This window comes from Pseudopipra pipra, chromosome 31, assembly GCF_036250125.1.
Source record: "Pseudopipra pipra isolate bDixPip1 chromosome 31, bDixPip1.hap1, whole genome shotgun sequence".
In the NCBI taxonomy this organism is placed as follows: domain Eukaryota; kingdom Metazoa; phylum Chordata; class Aves; order Passeriformes; family Pipridae; genus Pseudopipra; species Pseudopipra pipra.
In genome coordinates this window covers 148,672-163,788 of record NC_087579.1, presented here as the reverse complement: position 1 = coordinate 163,788, position 15,117 = coordinate 148,672, and the positions used below count along the sequence as shown (strand labels likewise).

General features: G+C 51.0%; 1 protein-coding gene across 1 annotated transcript; it reads right to left on the bottom strand.

Moving 5' to 3' along the window:
• Positions 1-4,083: 4,083 nt before the first annotated feature.
• On the bottom strand, positions 4,084-14,486 carry LOC135404319 (ankyrin repeat domain-containing protein 26-like). The gene is made up of 14 exons (XM_064639038.1): positions 14,111-14,486; positions 13,573-13,687; positions 13,150-13,323; positions 12,955-13,061; positions 12,195-12,285; positions 11,073-11,248; positions 10,809-10,902; positions 10,058-10,339; positions 9,300-9,523; positions 8,365-8,497; positions 7,282-7,563; positions 6,395-6,630; positions 5,505-5,717; positions 4,084-4,813 (listed from the first exon to the last, which is right to left on the bottom strand). Exons 1-13 carry the CDS (start codon positions 14,326-14,328, stop codon positions 5,528-5,530), a joined length of 2,322 nt encoding a protein of 773 aa, XP_064495108.1. The 5' UTR covers positions 14,329-14,486; the 3' UTR covers positions 4,084-4,813; positions 5,505-5,527.
• Between the last annotated feature and the right edge of the window lie 631 nt (positions 14,487-15,117).

Below are 15,117 nucleotides of genomic sequence, written 5' to 3'. Positions count from 1 at the left end.
TCTAGGACAGAGGAGGATTCTCTCCCCACAACTCATCCAGAGCTGCCAAAAGATCACACTCTGCGAAAAACACCTTTTGTCTCCGTGTTGCCTGTGCAAACTGTGGAGCAGAGGAATGTCTGTTTAGATGCGGATTTAGAAGATGATTTCTTGACTGAGATAGGGCAGACGTGTCACTAAGGGGAAAGGAAGACAATGGAAAACTATAGAACTTTTAACATCCTGAGGCCTAAGGGTTGTCGCTGTATACAACGCTCTGTTTCTGTGCTGCTCATGTCACATCAGTGATGTTTGTGAAGATCAGGCAGACTGGTGTGGTTTGGGAACTCTACATCAGACATTAACTATTTTGCAGTGCTTGTATTTGTGTTTCATCTCAGTAGTGTTACAGTGGGTAGCAAGATTTATTTGGAATCAGCATATGACAGAAACCTTTTGGCTTACGAGTCTTCCCAAGATTATATGTGATTGTGCAATAACAATTTTTGGGGTAAAATTCTATATCATATCCAAACTAGAAAAACTTTAAAAGGGTGGATTGCTTGTCCAGTTTGAAAACTACTACCAAGTTGCCAGACAATGCTATGTATTTGGTATAGGGGTCAGTGATTTAAGAATTTGTAAAACACTTTTGCAAGACAGAAACGGGGAGAGAACAGGTGGCAACCCCCTCAGTTCATTTGCAAAAGTTGTTTCATATGTTAAGGTTTTTTTTGTACACAGGTGTTGGTAGCTGCCTGCATGATGAATGAAACCTTGGAAAGAAAGAACAAGGTTGATGCTGTTTTCTGCAGGTAACAATGGTAACATCAGGAGCTGTTGTGGCTAACAGTTTCCTCAATATTGTTAGAACACAGTTTTTGGAGCGCAATTCTTTTTGGTATTATAAGCATAGTTTTTCTTAGTCATATACACCTTTTTAGTATATTTTTGTATATTTTTTTTTAAGCACATGAAATTAAGGATTTAAGAGAGTGTACGAACTTTAAAGTAAGTATTACAGGAGCACAATTTGTCAGCATTATGAGCACATTTTAGTGTTGTTAAGGCACAGTATTTTTAGTTTTGTTGGAGCACAATTTTTTAGTATGTTTAAGCATATAATTATAGAAGGTTAAGATCTTAGATTATTCACTGGGTATTGGTGGAGGAAAGTTCACCTGTTTGGTGGAGAAGCTTTAACACCATAAGGTACTAGAGAATTAGTATGGTTTCGTAACTCATGAGACAGTAAAATGAGATTCAAAAGTATGTGTGTGTGAAGTGTGTTTGAATGATGGTGGCCACCGTGTGAAAGTGCATGAATGAAAATGTATGCATGTATGTGTGTGAATATTCACTTACACAAACACTTTTGGATAAACAAATACACCGATACCTTCCCATAAAATGGCAAGAAATCCTGAACAAACTCTCTGGGCTGCAATAGAATGGTATGCAAAGAGTGCAATAGAAACGGAAGATCCAGTGTTAATATACGATCATGTCATTGTGTTATTCGAGGGCCAAGGGGTGAAAAAGAATAACAGAAGACATATGGCCCAGAGTTTAATGGAATTCCATTTCCAAGGATGTTCTGAACAGAGTGGAAGTTTTAAGAATAAACCCTACATTTAAAGAAGTACTTTTAGGCACACTTTGAGAGCACACATCTTAGGGTCAATAGGTTGTTGAGTTTATTGGTGATGGTGGTGTTGTTGTATGTTTGCGCTTATTGAGATGTTGTGGATACAATAAGGAATGTTACAGAAATGCAATTTAAACTGTTCAAACTTCAACGGGGGATTTGTCGGAGGACAGAAACTGTGTGAACAGTTTCCATTGCATTTCTGCGACCTTCACCTTGGCATGGCTGGGTACAGACAGTAAAAAAAATACTGCGCCACTAATATGACTGCAGGTCCTGTGCCAGGGTGACGGAGGAGTTATGCTGGCAGGAAAACAAGTTTTATGGACACCTGGTGTGGTCCAATTAGTAATGTACAGCTCAGTGTGTTTACCTTATGTATCCAATGTAACCTGAAAAAGAATCACATGTCTCTGCATCACAAGCAGCATATAAGCTGCTTTTCCTCTAATAAAGGGGACATTTTTGCCAATCATATTGATTTGTGTGCATTTCTGTCTGAACCCCTCCGCCGTTACACGACTGTGCTTCAAGCCTTCACGGAGGAAGGGGATGTGTGACTGCGCATGTCCCCGATGCATTTGCCTGGCCTCTGGGACGGGCTGAAGATGCAGCTGTGAGCAGAGCTGAAGGGAGCAGAGGAGAGCTCTGGCTCGGCCTTCAGGCCTGGCTTCTCTTTCAGCCTTGAAATTGTCTGCCGCACTGATTTGCACTCAGACCAAGGGTAGAGAGAGAAGTCTTAACTCCCGGCCCGGGAAGAAAGCCTTAATAAACCTTCAAAAATAGGACTCTCCTCATCCCTCCCACCTAGGTCCAAAGAGCTCCAATTCTGTCACCAAACGCAGCAGTTCTCCTCAAATGTCGGGACAGTTCTGGCAGCCAGGCCCTTTCTGCCCAAGCTGGACAGGTCCCCACCTGTCCCAGAGGCAAGCAGAGGGAAGAAGAGGGGACAGCCTTGGGATCGGGGAATGGCAGAAGCAAAGTCGGCAGGGGCAACAGAAGAAAACAAGGACACCTACTAGACTCTTCAGTTTATTCAAGACCAAGTTGGCATAAGAACACCTAGCGGGAGTCAAGAGCCTCCTCACAGACTGAGGTTGTTCAGACTCAAATTGTTGACAAGATGCCCAGTTGAGTAGAGAACCAGACTTGTAGTTTTGGTCTTATTTCCTGCTCGGCGCATTCTTCCACATCCCTTTTCTAGTGTTCTGTTTGGCTGTAAACTTCACTTCAACCTTAAGTTCAAACCTAAAAGGGCCGGTATTCCGAGCAGGAGATTCCAAGTTAAAGATCTTCAATCAGCTAAAGGGAGAGACAGCTTTCAGGCAAACCTTCAAACTAGGCTCCAGGATCATTCCATAGATCCCTCTCCTGAATCATTTGGGCAACCTATGGAAAATAGTATCCTGCAGTCCTCTGAAGAATCCTTAGGCTTCTCCTTCAAGAAGAACAAGGGCTGCTTGGATGAAAACAGTCAAGAGATCCAGGATTTGTGGAGGAAAAAGAGAACTGCCCACCGAGCACACCTTGCTCAGCCATCTGCTCATGGAAGAAAAGCGGCCTTTCGTCTCGCAGGCAGCAACCTCCAACAGCAACTTCGTGACATCCAAAACAAGGGGTGGATCAATCTAGCAGGAAAAATTCAATTATGCGCAGATACGGGTGATCACAGAGGATTCTAGGAGGCCTTGAAAACAGCATATGGACCGACAGACCAGGCCCAAAGCCCTCTACTCAGCGCAGATGGTCAAATGCTTCTCACAGGTGAAACCGCCGTTCTAAATTGATGCTCTGAACACTTTCAGACTCTTTTCAGGACCAACCGTGTAGGTCAAGACTCAGCAATTCAGTCCATTACACAACAACCCGTGAAGAATGAACTGGATACTGCCCCTACTAGGGGACACAACAGGTTACCAAAGGCATCGAGAGCTTTCGGAAGACTCCATAAAGAGTCTGGTGAAATAATCATCATCATCATCATCATCATGGCCAGGTTTCACGAACGAAGATTTGGGAAGGGATCTACCCACGTCTGTTACAAGCGCGTTGGTGGCTAAAAAGGCCAACACGAGATAGACACGGCCGGTTGCAAAAGGCACAGCAGAAAGACTCCTTAGGAGATATATTCTGCAAGGCATGATTCTTTCTGCGTTGTCTTTTCTCCTCAAGAGTGATCCTGCGTGCTTTCTCAAAAGCATCAGCCGCGTTAAAGATAGTGTGTCTCCAGACCTCCCGATTGGAGGTCAGAGTAGACCAGTTATGTTGATCAATATGGCCAAGGCTGAGAGGTTGTTTCGGGGAGTCCTTGTAAATAAACACCTGAAGAAAAGTACAAAGATCAGGGTTTACAGAGCCATAGTGCTGTCTACTCTCTCAGATGGGTCCGAATCATGGCTCATTTACCGCCACCACCTGTGACTCCTCGAACGCTTCCATCAACGCTGTCTCTGTACAATCCTAAACATCCGCTGCTCAGATTACGGAACTAATACGTCTGTTCTACAACAGGCAGCAATTACCAGCACTGAGGCCATGTTGCTGAGAACACGGCTGCGTTGGGCAGGGCACGTCTCCAGGATGGAGGACTACCGCCTCCCTAAGATCGTGATCTATGGCAAACTTGCCACTGGCTGCTGCAAGAGAGGAGCCCGCAAAAGGAGCCACGAGGACTCCCTGAAGCAACATCTCAGCCTTGGCCACATTGGTCTCCAGCGCTGGTCTACTCTGGCCTCCAATCGAGAGGTCTGCAGACACACTGTCTCTAACGCTGCTGCTTCCTTTGAGAACGCACGCAGGATCACCATCGAAGAGAGAAGACAACGCAGAAAGAATCGTGTCTTGCCGATCCCATCCAAGGAGTCTTTCTGCTGTGCCTTTTGCAACCCATCTTGACTGTCTCGCATTGGCCTCTTTAGCCACCAGCGCGCTTGTAGCAAATGTGGGGAGAGCCCTTCCAAATCTTCGTTGGCCAAGCCTAGCCATGATCTGGCTGCCATCCACCACACTGGTCTCCAAATGAGGCTGGAGCTTTGCCAGCTCTTCTTGCAGTTGGCATTTGCTCTTCTCCAGGTTTTCCCACTTCCCACGCAGGCTAGACAGCTCGTCTTGCAAACCCTGACTTGTGGCTTCCAGCTGCGTGCGCTTTTGACATTCCCTCTCCAGCTGCCGGGAAAGTTCAGCAACCTGCAGACAGAAAGAACAAAAAAAGAACTCAGCGGGATGGAAAGGCAGTGAATTCCGGGAAAACCCCAAAAGGGGACCTTAAAGGGACCTTAAAGATCATCTGCTTCCAAGCCTCCTGCTTGCCCATGCCTCAATCCCATGCTACGCGCCTGTCCCGCTGATTACAACTCCTGGCGCGTGGTTTCCACGTCTCCTGCTATCATGCTCTGCAGTCTGGCAGGGATGTGCTATCACACTGACTGCTGACTACAGGGCATACTCGGACCAGCGGTATTGCAGAGCTTGCAGCATTGCTGCAAAATTAGAAGGCCGTGAAGACTTCCCAAGGAGTAGGGAGCTCTGCTGTTTCATGGAGGAAGACGTAGCAGGAACTACACCAGCAAATGCCTCCTATCCAGAGTAACAGATTAAAGCAAGGTCCAGGGAAGAAACTGCTAGAACGAAGATCACTGATGAAGAAAAAGGTGTCTCACAGATGTCTGGTGGCATTTGGCACTCACGGTGACATCAGCCATTTCAAATAGGTCACACACACCCTATGTGTCAATTTAGTGGAGAACTTAGGGGGGAGGTTCCTGCGCCACAGTGCTCTTTCCCACGGTTTCTCTTGTCAAAGAATGGAGTTCCACAGCTCATTGCTTCCAGTTCCGTATTTTTGGGCCTTGGACCACTCTGGAAAATTTGGACAAACCTGATGACCAGAAGTCTTCCACTTTACCACAGATGCCTGAGACCCAGGCTTCTGCTCGGTCCCAAACCGGTGCCAAGACGTCCCAGGCCAGTTGAATCCAGAAGTGGATTTGCAGCCAGGTGTCCGATGACGGCGCTGCTTGGGACTGCAGATCTGCTTCTGTGGCGCTCCAAAAAGAGCTTGGTGTTGGCCTCTGCAAGTCTCTCATTAGCTCTGAAACATTCACAAGCACACACAGAGTCATCTTTGGCAGGAAGGCTTTCGCAAAGTTACCCTCCACAGCCTTCACTATTACCCCACTTCTAAAAGCCAAGGGCATTAAGACCGTCCAAAACCAGCACATCCTTTGATCGGAGCTTGTTCACAGGGCCTGTTTCTAAGAAATCACACCAAGTGCAAGGAGCAGACAGTGTCACCTCCAGAAGAACTCTGGCCTACCCTGGCCTTCTCAAGGAAAGCTCAACCCTCAGACCCGCTGCCAAAACCGAAGCCAAACAAGAGCCTTCTTAGTTTGGATTCACAGAATCCAACTCTCTTCTCCGAGAGGCCTCTCCTCATTCAAACAGGAAAGGGTACAAGATTCGTCTTTTCTCTCCCCCACAGGATGAGGAGATTAGAGACTGGCAAAAAGACTGCCTGCTAAAACAACAGCAACTTGAAAAAGACACCAGCAATGCCAGAGTGGCGCTACTGTGCTGTTACTGCTGGAACTCTAAAGAGAAAGGAAGACAGGTCTGATGAAGGCAAGGTCTTAAGGAACTTTCCCCACAAAGATGCCACGTTATGCTTTCACACCTGACGCTGGCCAGATGTAGAAAAGGGATTTAAGAAGGAAAATGCACGAGGAAAAAGGAGTCTCTTAGTACCAGTAAAAAAAAGCAGGGACTTACCTTTCCAGTCTCTTGGCTAGGCTTTTTCTGCTTTTTGCTTCCACCACATACAGTTCTTTATACTTTTCCACTTCTGCCTGGGTGGATTCTTTTTGAAAAGGTCTTTCTGCTTGGTTGCTTCTTATCCTTCCCAGTGCACGGTCAAGATCTCTAATTCTCTCTTCTAACTGGTTTTTCAGGGAGTCCAGATGACTGCTTCGGATTTTTTCTAATGTGTCCTGGTGGGCTGCCTGTGCCTGAAGGAGACAGTGCACCTTCAACCACCACAAGAAAAAGAGAGCTCTGCCCAGCACAAAATTGCACACACCCACTTTCAAGGGCCCAGCTCTGCACAGAGAGGCGGCTCTGCCTCCTCACTCCCAGCAGCAACCAAGGCAGAACCCAGCAGCTACCAAGGCAAACAATTCTTTGCACTCTTATTCAAAGCTACTAAGGAAGACACACTGTATCTGTAGGACAGAGCACAGCGAAAAGGATTCTTCAAAGACAAGAAGAGCATCCCCCACCCCTGTCATTTAAGTGACTCCTTTTCGGAGCACCTTCCCCCCCTACAAGGACAAAGCAGCCCCTCTAGGTCTGGCCATGACAGCTGCAAGTTGCAAAACCCATTCAAGGATGAGCAGCGAGAACCAGAGCAGCCCACAGAGATACCCCCCGAGCACTGCAACCTGACAATCTGCCTTGGGCAGCCTTTGCATTCAGGGACCTGCCGGCACGTGACACACCCACGACAGCACTCCTGCCCAACCAGATTGCCTTCTGCCACTGCCTTCAGCAAAGACAGAAGCTAACCCACAGAATACAGGAGCAAAAGAAAAACACCAAAACCCGTGGCCACAACAGAAGTTTACGTAGTGCCTGTGGATGCTGGGGAGAAATTCACTTACTTGCAAAAACTCATTGACTTCCTGGAGTTTTTGTCTGAGTTCCCGGTCGGCTTGCTCTTCCACCTCTTTTTTCCATTGTTCGAGTTGGCTGCGATCCACCAAGTCAGTCTCCAAATGATGCCGGAGTTTTGCCAGCTCTTCTTGCAGCTGGCATTTGTCCATCTCCAGGTTCTCGCACTTCCCACGCAGGGTAGACAGTTCGTCTTGCAAATCTTGATTTTTGGCTTCCAGCTGCGTGCACTTTTGACATTCCCTGTCCAGCTGCTGGGAAAGTTCAGCAACCTGCAGGCAGAAAGAAAAAAACAGGAACTCGGCGGGATGGAAAGGCAGTGAATTCTGGGAAAACCTCAAAAGGGGGTGGCCAGGGAGACTATATTCATCATCTGCTGCCTCAGGACTAGAAACAAAGTCCAACCAGCCTCTTCTTTTCCAGCAAGAACAGCTTTCCCATCATTTGTCATAGGATTCCTCAGCTTCCCATCCTTTCCGAGTTCCTCCTGCAAAAATGCTCCAAGCTTCTGCACTCCAAAGGAATCACTGCAATTCATCTGTCACACCCAGAGGACGCTGTCACAGCCTCCCTCAAGCTGCAGCCAGGCCTCAGCTGGGCCCCACTGCTCTCAGCCCATGCACATGATGTCCTGCAAGGACCTGCCCATCCCTCAGGCCCAGTCGGGAGATCTGCACTCTTGGCTGACCCCGCTCACTCTCAGGGGACCTGTTCTGCTCTTCCTGCTCAGGGCCTGTGGCACGGCTCCCTGGCCCCTCAGCTCACGCACCCTGCCAGGCTGGCTGCCACTCTCGCCTCGCCCTTCCTCTGCAGGACAGCCTGGCCTCCATCAGCCCTTACACCTTACTGCTTTGTCCTTAACATTTGCATCTTTCCCCAGAAGGAGAACTACCTCCGGATTACTTAGAGTCATCTCCCACTGCAACAGCAGAAGGAGCATTAAGAAAAGCCCATCACACCCAAAATGCAGACAAGGGAAAAAAATCATCAACATGACAAGAAATAGAGGGAAAGCGTCTCCCAGCTTTCAAAAGAAGGAACAACCAAAAAGCCCCACCCAGAGCAAGGCTCACCTCTCTTCGTAATCTGTCAACTTCCTTGACCTTTTCAGAATAACTCTTCTTCATTTCCTCCAGCTGGGGCTGGCTTTCTTTCTCTTCATTAAGCCTGACTTTCCTCCTCTCTAGCCTCAGAAGCTTTTCCAACCTGCACAGCAAATTAGTTAAGAAAACCATGAAACACAGGAACAACCAGCCTTTCCCCCACAGTCTCACAGAAACGCCACAGACAGCATCCAAGCCTAGAATGGCTTGGCTTGGCAGGGACCTTAAAGATCATCTCGTTCCAAGCCTCCTGCTGTGGCCAGGGACACCTTCCACGAGACCAGGTTGTTCACAACCCCATCCAACCTGGCCTTGAACACTTCCAGCCATGGGGCATCCACAGCTTCTCTGGGCAACCTGTTGCAGGTCCTCACCACCCTCACAGGGACCAATCTCTTCCTAGGATCAAATCTAAACCTACTCTCTTGCCATTTGAAGCCATTCCCCCTTGTCCTCTCCCCACATGCTCTTTGAAATGCACTCTCTTCCTCCTTCTTGTAAGCTCCCTTCACACACCGAAAGGCCACCAGTAGGTCACCCCAAAGCCTCCTCTTTTCCAGGCTGAAGTATTGCAGTTGGCCCAGCCTTTCCTCAGAGGAGAGCTGCTCCATCTTTCTAACCACCTTGCTGGCCTCCTCTGGACTCAGCTTGGCAGTTCCCAGGGCCCTCCTTTCCACCCCTTTCAAAGATGGGCACAGTGAGTTTCCCTTTTTCCCATCACCTGGGACTTCGCCTGACTGCCACGACTTTTCAAATATCAAGGAGAATGTCTTGGCAACTCCATCAGACCCTGCTGGCCAGTGGAGGGCAATAATGCTGGCCAGATGGAGAAGATGGATTTCCAAGGAAAATGCAGGAAGAAAAAGGAGTCTCTTATTACCACTCCAAAAAAAGCAGGGACTTACCTTTCCACTTTCTTGGCTAGGCATCTTCTGGTTTTCACTTCCTCCAGATACAGGTCTTTGTACATCGTCATTTCTGCCTGCGTTGCTTCTTTACGAGAAGCACTCTCTTGTTGGGTTCTTTTTACCCTGTCCAATTCACTTTCGAGGCCTCTAATTCTGTCTTCCAACTGGATTCTCACGGAATCACAATGACTGTCTCTGATTTGTCCTAATCGGGCCTGTGCCTGAAGGAGACAGTGCACCTTCAACCACCACAAGAAAAAGAGAGCTCTGCCCAGCACAAAATTGCACGCACCCAGTTTCAAGGGCCCAGCCTTACTCAGAGAGGCGGCTCTGCCTCCTCACTCCCAGCAGCATGTCCACCCCCTCACCCCCACCCCTGTCATTTAAGTGACTCCTTTTCGGAGCACCTTCCCCCCCTACAAGGACAAAGCAGCCCCTCTAGGTCTGGCCATGACAGCTGCAAGTTGCAAAACTCATTCAAGGATGAGCAGTGAGAAGCAGAGCAGCCCACAGAGATACCTCCCAAGCACTGCAACCTGACAATCTGCCTTGGGCAGCCTTTGCATTCAGGGACCTGCCGGCACGTGACACACCCACGACAGCACTCCTGCCCAACCAGATTGCCTTCTGCCACTGTCTTCAGCAAAGACAGAAGCTAACCCACAGAATACAGGAGCAAAAGAAAAACACCAAAACCCATGGCCACAACAGAAGTTTACGTAGTGCCTGTGGACGCTGGGGAGAAATTCACTTACTTGCAAAACGAGGCTGACGTCTTGTAGCTTTTGACTTCTTTCCTGGTCAGCTCGTTCCTCCACGTCTCTTCTACATTCTTCTCTTTGGCTGCCATCCAGCACCAAAGTCTCCAAATGATGAGCGAGTTCTGCCACCTCTTCTTGCAGCTGACATTTGCTCTTCTCCAGGTTTTCACACTTCCCACGCAGACTGGACAGCTCTCCTTGCAAAGCCTGCTTTTGAGCCTCGAGCAGCATGCCTCTTCTAGGCTCCATGTCCAGCTGCTGGGAAAGTTCACCACCCTGGACACAGGACAAAAAAAACAGGAAAGGAAACTCAGCGGCATCTGAAGGCAGTGAATTCTGGGAAAACTTCTCAAGGGGGTGGCCATCGCAACTGTATCTCTCCTCTACTGGAAACCAGCCTAGAAAACACTTGAAAGATTCCCTGACAGAAAGAAGAAACTTTAGACCTGCTTAAGAATTTGGGAGACACTCCTGGCAGCAATACTTCCGGCTCCCTTGGAGCTCAGGATGAAACTCCTCATTTAGAATCTAAGAATTCCTCCAGTGTCCAGCACAGCAAATACCCTCGGGGCTTTTGTAGCAGCTGGCAAAAGGACCAGGCTGCTTTCTGAGCAGCCTCTACTGAGGAGAAGGCAGAAACTGAGCTCCCCTAGGCTCTCCAGGAAAACTTCATCTGACACTTTCCCCACACAAAGAGGCAACTAGGCTCAAGAGTCACAAAAAGGCAAATTTAGCACCAGCTTACTGAGGCAGAGGCTTGCAGGGCTCTCGGAAGGGCTTCAACGCCATCGCTTGGCTGCTGGACAGTGCCTTCCAATCTGCTCTTTTCACTTGCAAAGCTTAAGAAGAAATACAGCTCTTATTACCAGAAAATCCAATGCCAGACAAACTGTGCTAAGGAACAGAAGCCACAGCAGAAGTGTCCTTCAAAATGCCACTGACTCTCCCCTTGTTTCCACCCAATCCCCCAAAGCCACAGAGCCCTCGCTTCACTGGGTTACTCTCTTACTCTTGCGCCTCTTCTTCCAGTTGTTTTACAGTCATGTTAGTCTCGCAAGATGCCAACGGGAGGTCCTGCAGTTTCTGGGAAGATGTTATTGCTTCTCTTCCCTTGTCATCCAAGGCAGTCTTCAAGTCACAAACGCGATGCTCAGACTGAAGATGCTTTTCTTCCTCCTCCCGCAGCTGTAAAATCACGGGAAGAATCCACAGTTGTCAGGGGAGCTTTTCCAGAGAGGAGCCAGTTGCTGCTGAAGAACTCAGGTGCTGCATGTCTGTGTGCATCCCCTCTGCCCAAAGAACTGCAATCCACTCAAGTCCCTTCAAAGCTTCACTTCTACTGCCCCATGAACACAAAGTGTAGGCCTTTGTCCTCTTTTACAGCAGCCTCTCCTATCCCTCCACTGCTTTCCTACAGCACGCTTCTAAGCACCGACACTACCCCTCCGTCCTTTTTGGTCACCTGGGACACTTCCTGTATTCCCTTGCTTGCTACTCCAGGAAAAGACCACTGAAATAGTTCATCTTCCTAAAGGAAGGCGTCTGGCAAGTGGCAGAGGCCAAGTGCTCTGGCACACGTGCTCTGGAGCCCAGGATTGCACCAGGGCAGCACGGGGAGTTTTCTTCAGTGGGAAAGACCCGCACTGTAGTGCAGAGAGAGGCGCCCAGCAGCCCCTGAGCAGGAAGCAGTGGATGCCTGAGGAGAGGCAGTTCTGCTTCAGTGGGGTGGGGTCAGGAAGGGTGGCATCACTGACGAGCTGATAACTGCCATTTCAGCAAAGGCAGCCAGGTGAACTGCTCCACAGACCTGCCCTGGAGTCGAGAATGGAGCCAGGGCTGCGTGGGGAGTCTTCTTAAAGTAGGAAGACCTCCAATGGAGCAGAAAGAGAGGAACCCCTGCCCCCCTGAGCGGTAAGGAGTGAAACCCTAAGGAGAGGCAGCTCTGCCTCAGCATGGCGGGTTGTGGGGCAGGGGGCCGGAGGGACAGAGGCAGATCAAAGCCTGATGGAACTACCGCTTCCTTAGGTCTCTGTCAGAGTGGCTCCCAGAATACTGTTTTGTCCCTTTTTGTGATGGAGAGGAAGCAACAAGCACCCCCAGGTTTATCCCTGTGGGGACAGGCTTTCCATACCTCCGCGTCAGCCCTGTCCAACTCCTCCTGGAAGCGCAGATTATCTTCCTCCAGGTGAGCCTCATGGCTTCCAGGAACCACAAGAGCAGTCCTAAAGCATCCAAAAGTTCATCGGAAACATGTCTTATCCTGCATCATTTTTCCCCTGCTTGCTCCCAAAAGACCTCTTCCCCCCTTTCCTACAAGCTCCGGGAAAGCAAAGCCAAGTCCATGCAAGCACTGGAGAATTTCTCTTACAAGGGGCCTCCCTGAAGCAGCCTCAACTACCAGCTCAGGCCGTGCTCTTCAGGGCTCCTTGCACTGCTCTTCAAAGGCCCCACCGCCTGACCATCTCCATGGCAGCAAGTTTTCTCCTTCGGTGCGCTCGGAGCCCCTCGTGTCCCCTGGGACAGTGTTGCTTCTCTTTCCCCCAGCGCTTCCCTTCAGAGCACTTCACGCACCAACTCTGCCTTGCCTCAAACCCCCCTGGCCTGCAGAGCAGCCACGCTGCTGAGCTACTGGCAAGTTCCCCATGGCTCGGGCTCTGTGGGGGGGAAGGGCACCACAGACAAGGCTTTCTTGCAGACCTCAGCGGACAAAGGGTGAGAGCCCCAAAGCTACGAGAGCAGCCAAGTGCAGAGACCTGCATTTACCAGTCACCCAGTGAACTGCTTCCACGGGGCTCCTCCTTCTTTTTCCCAGCTCATTGCCACGCCCCTCGTCTCACTCACACTTGCAGACTACCCAGAAGGCCCGGGTGCTCTTTTGACAAAGCCCTCACCTTTCCCCCTGGCCTTGAGCGTGCCTGTCAGCTGCTTTGCTCACAAGGCACTCCACAATCTCCTCATGCTGTTGCAAGGCTGCAAGTTTCAAGGGGGTAAATCCCCACTAAAAGGAGAAAGAATCCCCATTAGAAAGACACAGACAAGCTCTGCAGCTCTTGGAAAGAGCAGCTTTAGCCACATGCCAAGGTTACCTGGTTCTGAGCATCATTCTTGGCATGATGCTCCAGTAACAGCCCTGCTACAGCTGTATTTTTAGAGAGGACAGCCAGGTGAAGGGCAGTGTTGCCGTCCGCGTCTGCCAGATTGGGGTCGGCACCGTGTTCCAGCAGAACAGCAACACATTCTTCCTGCTCCTGCTGGACTGCCTGGCAACAACACACCAAAAGGGAAAGGCTTCCAACTTTTACATCCATCCCCCTCTCCCACAACTGCCTCAGCTCCTGAATGCTGCCATAGAAGACCATCTGCAAAGATCAGCTAACAGAGGCTGTGCCGTGCCCATTGCAATAGGCGTGTTTCTATGGCCCTGCGCTGCAAGGAATCCTGCCAGACACCTCCCCTTTAACACCCTAGCACTAAACCCCACCTCCAAGCTCAGAAGGCATTCCACACACCTTCATCAGGGCCGTTCTCTTGAAGCTGTCAGCGAGGTTGGGCTGGCTGTTCTTTCTTAGCAGATATCTCACGACATCTGCATGGCCATTGGCCGAAGCCAGATGCAGAGGTGTCCTAAAAATTAAACAGACACTCTTAACCCAGACAGACAAAGGACGAGCCCAAGCTGTGTCTCTACCCAGCACCCTGGGGACCCTGCTCCGACTCTGCTCCTCCTGCTCCTCCTGCTGCTGCTGCTGCTGCTGCAATGCTGCGCTGATCAGCCAGAGGGCAGAAGAGAACAGGTGAGGGTTGAGCAGCTGCAGAACAGCCCTGCAGAGAGACCACGGCCAAGCGGCAGGTGGGCAACACGCCTTTCCAACAGCGCTGGAGCCCGGCCGGCAGCTCCGAGCAGTGAAAAGCTCAAGAGTTCCCTCTCCCAGCTGACAGGGCAAATCTCATTTTTCAAGCCTTATCCCTAAGAGAGGGCTGCCCAGGACTACTGCAGCTTGGCTCAGGAGCAGCCAAGCTGTGCCGTCAGCGTGGCCCAGAACTCACCGCATCTCCTGGTCTCGCCTGTCGATGCCGACTACCTTGATGTACCAGCGCCACCGCCTCAGCCAGCCCAGGTCACCGCGGGCGGCCGCGCGGTGCAGCCTGCCCAGCCCCTGCTCCCGGAGCTGGGAGGCGCTGCTGGAGCTGGTGGCAGCCCAGGGCTGCCCACTGCTGCTGCTGGAGGGCGACTGCCGCCGCTCCTTGCTCAGAAGCCACGGCATGGCCCTGCTTGGAGCTCCCAGCAGCAGGAGTGCAAGAAGCCCCCGGCGGGCTGCCGGGAGCCAAGTAGGGATGAGGAATTGGGACGAGGGGGAGGTTTAGGGGGAGGGTGACAAAGGGGACAAGGACGACAATAAGGACGGGCACAGGGTAGAAAGCACAAGGCAGACGAGGTCGCCCTGCGCAGTGGTCGTGGCCTGCAGCTACCAAGACGGCGATACAGGCTCGCAATGCTCCCCGAGCGGGATGTGCTGCTGCTCCCCGAGAGGCTACAGCAGCTCTGGGCGCCGGCTGCGGGCACCAACAAAGCCGTGCCCGACTGGCGCCTGTGGTGTCACAATGGCTGGTGGAAGGCTCAGCACGTCAGCGTGGGGTGTGACAGAGGCCACGGGGCAGGGTGGGGCCGGGCGGGGCAGGGCAGGGCGGGGCAGGTGTGAGGGCGGCCCTGCTGGGCCTTGTGGGAAGGAGGCGGCCTGGGCCTTGTGAGGGCGGCCAGCGGGAGTGGGCACTGCCCCGCCTCAGGGCGCCCGGGGCAGGGCCCGGGACGCTCCCACCGGGCCGCAGGCTGCGGTAGGCGCTGGAGCAGCTCCCCATCACCCGCTCTGGCTTTTTGCTTCAGCCTGGAGCCGGGCTGCCTCTGGGCACACTGCCATCAAATGAGGCTCAGCATGAAGTGACATCCCAGCCCAAGCAGGCGGGGGCCACCACAGCTCTCAAGAAATGCCCACCCAGTGCTCCAAGCCCACCAGACCAGACTTCCAGGACAATTCCCCAACTCCTTTCTCTTGTCC